The 9,618-nt window shown below is 37.6% G+C and overlaps 1 protein-coding gene across 1 annotated transcript; it reads right to left on the bottom strand.

The window, feature by feature from the left end:
* Positions 1–5,050: 5,050 nt before the first annotated feature.
* Positions 5,051–6,599, bottom strand: LOC122808705 (somatostatin receptor type 2-like). The gene has a single exon (XM_044079697.1). The coding sequence runs from the start codon at positions 6,510–6,512 to the stop codon at positions 5,415–5,417; it is 1,098 nt and encodes a 365-aa protein (XP_043935632.1). The 5' UTR covers positions 6,513–6,599; the 3' UTR covers positions 5,051–5,414.
* Positions 6,600–9,618: the final 3,019 nt, after the last annotated feature.

The raw sequence follows: 9,618 nt of genomic DNA, 5'->3' as shown, positions 1-9,618 counted from the left end.
GTAGAAGATGAAATTGGATTTAAGTTTCAACTACATTAGACTCTTCACTGACTTTTTCAAACTAACTGAAGAGTCGCTTCTCGATGACAATAGTTCATATATACAGAAATTTCAGGATAATTTTCTGTCTGAAGCTGTTCGCTTGGCACTGGATGACACTACTAGTAATGTCGCTATGCTAGAAAGCAAGTTTTCTGATGCAGAAGAAGAAACTGAGCCAGAACTTATCAGACTTTTGTTCTGGTAATGTGTTTTCCTGGCACAAATCCTTCATTGCTATGAAAACTAGTGGTACAACTGATACTTCAACTAATGTGGAAGTAAATATTGGAAATGAGCAGTCCAATATTAGCAATGCAACTCTAAGCACTGCAGCTGTGGATACACATCTGAACAGTCCACATTTAATTAAATCAGAAAATGTGGTTAATCCTGGCCTTTCGTTAGGAGCAGATGTTCACAGAAAGATATCATCACTATCAGCCCCCAAATGCTCAGCCATTTTTTCTGTCATTACCACTGCCTATCAGGGACATTTCTATAACGAGGCTCTTACAGAGCCAGGGGAGAAAACACTGCAAACCATTGGTGGAGCAGCATTCACACCCCATGATGAAATTAATGTAGGAACCAGTGAAAGTTCCCTAATCTGGAATATTTTGTCAGTTGATATGACTACTCAACAAATCTCTCTACTTGAGAAAGGACTATCTTTCATACCGTCTATGAGTGGTGATTTTTGCAATGTCATATTGCTCATGAAGTGCTTTGTGAGGAATATAATGTTGAAATTATTTTTTGTAACAATTCTTCTGTTAGTTTATTAAAGAAATCTAGTACGTTTGTACCTCATCTTCGTCCCTTACTGGAAGCTTTTTCCAGGGTTTGTGAGGTGGATTTACTACGAACTATAAATTAACCAGTTATGAGCAATAAGAAATGTTTTTGCAATTTGACGCATAGTGAGAGTTTGTTTTGTTGCTGTTAAACAATTACAGGACATGGATCATTTAATTATTCGACCTACTGATAAAGGGGGTGCAATAGTGATCGTGGATTTGGATTTTTATGTTAACGGCATGAATACACTTTTATCTGATAGCTATACCTCTGTGGTCATCCAATGCATGGATATTGATAATATGATTCAAAAGTTGCATAATGATCTTTTAGACCTTCTTATGAGTAGATACATAAATGAAGAATTGTATAATTATTTGTTAATTGAAAATCCACTTGTTCCAATGATTTATGGACTACCGAAGATCAATAAAGATCCTACCCTACCTCCCATGAGACCAACTGTCTGAAAGAGAGGGTGGCTGACTGAATCAATCTCCATTTATGTTGCATAAATGTTGAGACCTGCTTTGAATAATGCTCATACAGTCCTTAGAGATACTAAACAGTTTCTACAGACTTTCTTTGACACTACACAATCTCTGCCTTTAACTCAAGACCTAATAATGATCATATTAGATGTTTCATCTTTGTTTACCATAATACCCAATGATGTAGGGCTAGAATATGAGAGAGCATATCTTTCTGCTAATAGTGAGTATTCTGTTGGTCAGGGGAATTTGATTTGCATGTTTATTGAACTTGTTCTTAATAATAATGTATTGATCTTTGGGAACCAGTACTATTGGCAGAAGTTAGGCATAGCTATGGCCGCATCTTGTGCCAGTAGTTATGCCAGTATGGTCCTGGCACACTGGGAGACTACAAAGGTCTTAAGGGACAGCCCCTTTTCTAAGTTTATTGCCTACTACAAGTGAGTTATTGATGAAGTGTTGATTTTATTTTTTTATTTATTTTATTTTACATTTGTTGACTGGGAGAGTGTGACTGGATACATGTCCATTTTCAGCAGAGGCCCGGGGAGAAAAGCTCCACAGATTAAGAACAAACAACTATGAGATTTCTACATAGCAAGCAAGTATTCATAGGAAAACACATGATTTAACAAGATTCCATAGTTTTAAAGTTACAAAGTACAATATTCATTGGTAGTCACAAGTTTTAACACAATTCCATAGTTTAAAATTAGAGTAAAGTAGTGCTTAGAATGTACTGGTTTCCAGTAATAACATCAACTGAGACAAATGTAAGTAAAGGGGGATTGGTAGTGGATGTTACGGTTAGTTTTGTGAGATGTGGTTGGGTTAAAAGTTGGAATGTGTATAACTGCAGACTGTTGGTGTGGATGTTTGCAGGTGAGGCACTATAAGGAGGAGTCATGATTCTTCTTGAAGGGAAAGAAGTGAAAGGGAGCATGAGATTTGGTCAGATGGTGCATATGATATGGGTCAAATGGTGGGCTTTATGGCTTTATGTCTAGGTTCACAAAATGAGCTTGAACCATTTCTGAATTTTCTTAATTCCTTTACTACATTTTTATACTTCACTATGAAATCATCTGCTCATGAGATTGATTTTTAGATGTTTGCATTAGCAGAGTTATAGATAGCAGGTTTTCCTCTAGTATATTTAAGAAATCTTGCAGGAAGAACCATATTTTGCATAGGAGTATACATCCTAATTACAGCCACGGTAGTATAATGAGAAGGCAAGGGATTAAGATGTCCAGACTGAAATTTAAAGAGACAGACTTTCAGAAAGCCCTCTGAGTTATAGACAGAGTTACGGTCCAGGAGTTATTCTAATGATGAAGTAGAAGAAAATCTGGTCCCCAGGAACTTTGATAAAAAGGGTAGAGTGAAGCCATATCTTTCAAACGGATTTGAAGTACACAGTGATCCTTCTTGGAAGGTCAATTCACGGAAGTTACGGCTACTCTTGTCTTACTTGTCAGATGTTAACATGATATGTGATGTTTTTAGAAAGCAATAGTTTATTTTAATGTCAGACAACAAAACCAATGAAATTGCAGGGTTGAAGCCAAGTTTTTGCTTCAGGAATAAGAAATCCCTTAAGGGAATGTTATCCTATGGGAACTACATGCGTAGACCCACTGGAGCCCAGCTTAGTCAGCATGTTGGCACTTTTGCTTATAGATTGTGCAATTTTTGTTCATATATTGGCAGCACTGGTTTGTTTATACATCCTAGCACAGGGAAGCAGTTTAAGTTTGACTTATATGCAGATTGTTCAATATGGAACTTAGTGTATCTGGCTAGGTGCAAGGTCAACCCCTCATTTTATATAGGGAAGACAAAGTGTCCTCTTAGAGATCAAATTTGTGAACACATCTATGAGATTAGGAAGTTAAAATATAAAAATGCATTTGCCAAGCATGTAAAGTTTTGTGGCTCAGTGCATTCTTTTGTATTTTTAGTTGTAGAAACGTTGAACCATGACATGAGAATGGGGGATTTAAAGAATCAAACAGAAAGGTGTGAGCTACGCTGGATAACACTACTACAGGCAGATAAAGGGTTTGGCCTTAATGAAGCTGTCCCTTTAAAACCTCACCTTAGATCATGTGCTGTGTGTGGATGAATTTGCTGGCTATTTTGTATTCAGTGTATATACCTAAATGTTTTTTTTCTTTGATATTTTAAAGAACCGAAGATGTGTCTTTTAAGCTGTCTTCTTAAAATTTCACTTCAGGTCATGTGTTCTGTATAGATGAACTTACTGGTTAGTTTGTATTCAGTTTATGTATTTAAATGTTTTAATTTTTTGGAGTTTTAATGACCTGAAGAAGCCCCTGTAGTGGTGTGAAAGCGCTCATCCATTAAGAGTTTTATTTATCTTTAGCCGTGTGTTGTGTAGCCTCATTCTGCTTTTGGGACTTTCTTTGACAAAACTGATTTGATGAGGGGTAGAACACTAACAACGTTGCAACATGCAGATTAATGGGAATCTGAGATACATTACACAGCCTTATGTACAAGGCTAGTGAGACTAATAGGTGTAGGGTTACCAAGTCAATGTTTGGGTCACTCTTCTGTAACAGCATTGCGATGGCTATTTACCAGTGAAAAGTGTTAAAGAGTTTATGTAGGGGTTCAGAAAGGCCATATTTAGCACTGATAATTATGCAACATGGTATATTAAGTTTGTACAAAATTTGTTAGCTGGAATATTAATGATTTCCTTTGGTAAGAGCATGCAGTAATATTGTAGACTAACACTGAAAATTGTTAGCTGTTTATTCTCAACTGCCTGACAGAGAAACTAATAACTATGCTTGGTTTTACCGAATATTTTATGTTCATACCCATCTTTGAACTTCATAATGGTTCCCTTAAGCTTTTTACTGGTTTGTTTAAGTTTGCTCTTAAGGTAGGTAGAATGAGACCTCCTGTAGACATTAAGCAATTTATTTTTCTTGTTATGTAAATTATTTCTGGGGGTATTCCAACACAGAGTTTTTTGTTTTAAATATTTTCATTATATTAAGTGCATATAGGGGCTTCCTTATTAATACTGCTATTTAAATGGGAGTAGAAGTCAGAGGTACAGGCATCAGCCTTAGCAATGGGATCCATCAGAGCAGGATTACAGCAGAATTGATTTAGGGCATCAAGTAACTGAAGATAGTTTACTTTTAAGAAGTCTGTGAACACAGAAATATTTACAGGTGAAGTACCACCAGCTTTAAACAAAAAGCTCTGCAAAGAGCCCATTTACCTTGACAGGTCCTACCCTAGCGCTAAATGGTCCTTTTTAGGGAATGTAGGTGTGAACAGTGGGAAAGGTCCGTACAAGCTGTGAGAGAATCAGGACAAGTAACAGCCAAGCACACTATTCATTTTACATCACCGCTTCCACTGTTGATGTATCGGCCACTGTGAATAACACTACTGTGTGTTAGTCAGGACCGGCTTGCAAATGAATCATATTATCAATGTTAGAAATAAAAAAAGAGCTCAACTGCACATGCAGCCACAAAAGCACAAATACTTAATTAAATCAGGTACACATTTTGTTTTAAATTCCAGCTAAGCACAACATTTTAAATGGCAGAATCAGTAAGTTTAAATGTTTCAAAGCAGAAGATAAAATAGAACAAACACAGACAGAACAGTATTATATATAATAGATACAGGAAGAAAGAAAAAAAACAGAGTACATGTGACAAAAGAAGAAAATGTTTGAACCAGTAAAGATTCACAACAGAAAATATTACTGAGAAAGAGCCTCAAATGAAATAAGAAAGAGGAAAAAATAATGTAGGATAAACATTTAGAAAAAAAAAAAAAACAAGAAATACACATAGAGGCATTAACAAATTAATTGAAAATTATTAACAGAGAAGAAAAAGCTGATGGAACAGAAAAGTGGATGACAGAGAATGGATAAAGACCTACAGCAAATACTGTTGAGTAAAGCAAGAGGGCAATATTAGGCCGTTAGATGGTAATGGATCAGAATGAATAGCAGAGAACAGAAAGTGTCTTATCCCATGAACCCTGACTAGCACTTCTCTTCTGTATTCATGTTCTTCAGATGCTAGTTTGCAGCTCACTATAAAGAAATGTACGTTGCGTGTCTGTTGTTTGTGGCAATCTCGAACTCTGCATTCGGCTGTCTCCTTGAAGACCAGGCTTCCATTTCCCTTGGAGATGCAGAACATTTAGGAAGCTCCTGCGGAAGTTGTCAGACAAGAATGCATAGAGGATAGGATTGGCACAGCTGTTAGCATAGGAGAGTGCCACAACAAACTCATAAACCCCCTTCAAGGTAGGAGTTGGCACCAAGATGGTTAACAGCGGTAGCAGGTTGAAGATATAAAAGGGGAGCCAACAGACAACGAAAACCATTACCACGGAAGATACCATTTTTGTGACCTTTCTTTCTGACTTTCTACATCTCTTGGAACCTGTTCGGACCATGGATGACTTCACCTTAGTAATGATGAGAAGGTAACAAATGCAGATGATACTCAGAGGGATGAAGAAGCCCAGCGTAAACGTATAAATGACAAAAGCGGTGTACCAGTCCTCAAATGGGGCTGGCCAAACGATAGTGCAACTGGTCCTTTCACCATACATTTGGACATCAGAGAAGATTAGGATTGGCAAAATGACCAGTAGGGACAGTACCCAGATACCAGCACTGGTTAGTTTGGCGATCAGTGGTTTCCTCCACCTGGAGGATTTCAGAGGCTGAACCACTGCACAGTATCGATCTGCACTCATAACAGTCAGACAGAAGATGCTGGTGAACTGGTTGATGCCATCCACACTCATGACTACCCTGCACATCACCCGTCCAAATGGCCAGTTTGCTGTTCCTACTTGTATGGCGAGAAATGGGAGACCTAGCATGAAAAGTTCGTCAGCTACTGCCAGGTTGAAAATGTACGTGTTGGTAATGGTTTTCATCTTGGCATGACACAGGATGACATAAATTACTAGTGTGTTTCCCATCAAACCAACAAGGCAGACTACAAAGTAAACTGAAGCAATTACCCGGCTGCTTCCCAAATCTTCTATAATTCTTCCTTCACTGCCGTCTAAGGAAGCATTGGGTGCTAGCAGTTCAGATGTATTTTCCAGGAGAAAAGGCAGGTCTGTACTCTGTGGGAAATAAACATCCATTTTGTCTTCCCAACGCCTCACTTTAACTCTTCCTTCAGTTACTCTTGGGATTGGTATTTACAGCAGCCATAGCAGAGGGTTATATCTGTGAAACTAGAAAACAAAATAAAACTGGTTAAAGAAAAATACTGTACCCTGCACTCTTCTTATAATCTCCTTTTCTCTCCATCCTTCTTCCTTCTATAACTATAATATGAACTTCCTCTCTCATACTTAAGACATTACTCAGTTTCCCCATTCCCTGTCTCTAATTATGTAATCTCTAATACCTCTCTTAAATATCATATTAGAGTTGTCTCAGGTCTCATTTATCGCATACTAATCTATGTAATAAATAATATGACTAATGAGTATTTCCTGACATATTTTCTCCAACTCATGTAATTGTTTTTTATTACACTCTACTATGAAATGTATGGTCTGTTTTTCTCATTACAACATTTTTTCACTCCTATGTTTTGTAATGTTAACTTAAAAAAATACACATACAAAGATTGAATTCCAGCTGACGAACTCAATCTAGCCGGACAAGCTTCCAAGTCAATTTAAGAGAATAAACCCAGTCCTTGATCTATGATGTCATATTTTCCTAATTCAAAAGTTGAATAAAACTACAAAAATCTTTCTTTTGGTTTTCAAAAGCTTTATTTTTGAACAACGTTCAACATAGGTAGGTGAACGCTGTTACAAAAATCTCTCTTAGTTTTATTTCAGTTGTCTTGTAACAACTACTCCACAGACAGTCGGGGGTATTTATACTTTCTACAGCATCAGCACATTAGGAATATGAAAATATGGATATAAAACTCTATTTTCATTGGTTGACAGAGTTCCATTCATTTATGCATATATGGATACAAAATCTCTATTCTCATTGGTTAACAGTGTTACATTCGTTATGCAGATATGTATACAAAATCTCTGTTCTCATTGGTTAGCATTGTTACATCCATTTTATATAGAGATGGACCTATGGGAATCAACTTAAGGCAAATACCTCAAAGGGGAGAAAATGGCTGCGTTATAACCAGCATTTTTGCAAGTAAGCTTAGTCAGACTTACCTATTAATCAAGTGTGTAGGTAAACTAGCACTCAGTTGAAAACTAATTAAATTGAGGTTTCTAGATTATGACCAAAACTTGTATTAACATTAACCCAGGGATCGTTATCCTTACTACTAACAGGGACTATGTTCCTAATGCAAATGTTTTCTGTTTCCTCTAAACCACTGCCACAATTTATGTTCACTGTCTAAAGGTTAATGTTCTGCTTGTTCCACTCTTGCATTTACTCCCCTGGGGTTTTACCCAATTTACATAAGTTTCTGGTGACTATTGACATGCTCCGCAGTAGCTCTAGCATTACCCGAATTGGGATAGGGTTATTCAAGTGGCCTCCGCCGAACATCCTCTGGTCATCTAGCGGACAAAGCATTAAAGGGCATGAGAAGGCATGACACCTGTTTAATAATTTTGTAAGATGTTTTAAGATGTTTAAGATTCTGACACCAAATAGTCCTGTCCTATTATTCAACCCTGGATAACATTTCCTGGGTTAATGTTAATATAAGTCTATGTCTAATATCACTGACATACACAAAAAATTATTCATAATTACAAAACATATTTTATGTAAAAAATAAGATTTATACAAAATAAATGTACTGTATGAATGAAAAAAAAAACCTCTAAAGTATAGCTACCCTTAATTTTAATAATGAAGAATCAATGCTATGTCATTTAGTCCTGGTGGGCTCATGGCATCCAATCTTAGTTGCCACAAAAGTTCCTTGAACTTGAACCTTGATTCCCACTCACCACCTCTCAGACTACAAACTACTTTTTCTAGAATTCCAAATTTAAAGTTACTAAAGTTGTTACATACAATAGAATGTTTGTGAAAGGCATTATTTAGGTTACCAGACATTATGTCATAAGTGCAACCATATATAGCCAAACTGGGCTAAAGCTCAACTCAACTCAGTACTAGCATAACAGTCAGGAGGAGAAGGAAACCACACTACTACAATTCCAGTCTCACATAGACCTGGCAAACAAATATGACTCAGTCATTGTCCATGCTGGTGTGAAGGACAAGAATGGTGCCACAATATGAAGACAAGATGACAAAAGACAAACCCCATAGGTATCACAAGGGATAAGAAAACTAAGAGTAATGTACTCAAATGCAGAAAGTCTAACAAGACAAGATGCACACTCTCAAAAACTCTCCTTAGCATGGAACACACGATATCTGTACAGTAACAGAAACATCCGACTATCATGTGCAACTAAACAGTGGTAAAACTGCCTTCCAGTTTATAGCCAGCATTACTCTCCTCCCAACACACCTAGCCCAAAGTTCCTGGGAATTTATAAAAAATGTATATGGAACAACATTTACACTCCACCAGAGAGAAAAAAATACTACTGGACCTCATCACCAACATGGGGACTCTATGCTCCCCAGACCAGAGTGTATCCTCCACTGGTAGATCAGACCATGAACTAATCTCACTGGATATTCAATTCACACTCCTCAAAACCCGTGTGGAATCCTTCAAAGCCCGGGCCTGTGGAAAATAAAGGCCCAGACCACAGAATCCTTTATAATTCTATGAACACCTTCAGGAATGGGATCATCTGATCCCAAATAAAAACCAAGACCCAATCCTCCAAGGCAGGCGCCCTGTCTGGGTGACCCCAACCATAAACAAACTATACAATAGAAGGAGGAAGCTACTAAATGATAGCTCTTAAAACTGGTTGATTTCTTTGAAACAGTCACCAAGGCCATTAAAGCTCAAATACCCACTCGGCATTATAGATATAAGCTCCAGCTTAAATATAAACCCCCCCTATGTCACTAGATGGATTGCAAACTGGCTCAAGGACAGAACCCACATGGTTAGAATTGCTGGAGCCATGTCAGACTCCAAACCAGTTATAAGTGGTGTCCCACAAGGCTCAGTCCTGGGACCAGGCACACGGAGGACTGCCTGACCAAGAGACTTCGATGACCTGCACAAACTGGGACTGCACTCAACTCTCTCCAGCCACAACCAGCATCATCAAAAGGGCCTCAAACAGACAACAGAAACAGACA

This window comes from Protopterus annectens, chromosome 1.part1, assembly GCF_019279795.1.
Source record: "Protopterus annectens isolate FY-2018-M chromosome 1.part1, PAN1.0, whole genome shotgun sequence".
NCBI lineage: Eukaryota > Metazoa > Chordata > Ceratodontiformes > Protopteridae > Protopterus > Protopterus annectens.
Note: the sequence above shows the minus strand (reverse complement) of the source record. Positions and strands in the feature narration are given on the sequence as shown.

Bases quoted from the DNA above. Each gene is read 5' to 3' on its own strand.
- LOC122808705 (XM_044079697.1), bottom strand. From the start codon at position 6,512: ATGGATGTTTATTTCCCACAGAGTACAGACCTGCCTTTTCTCCTGGAA.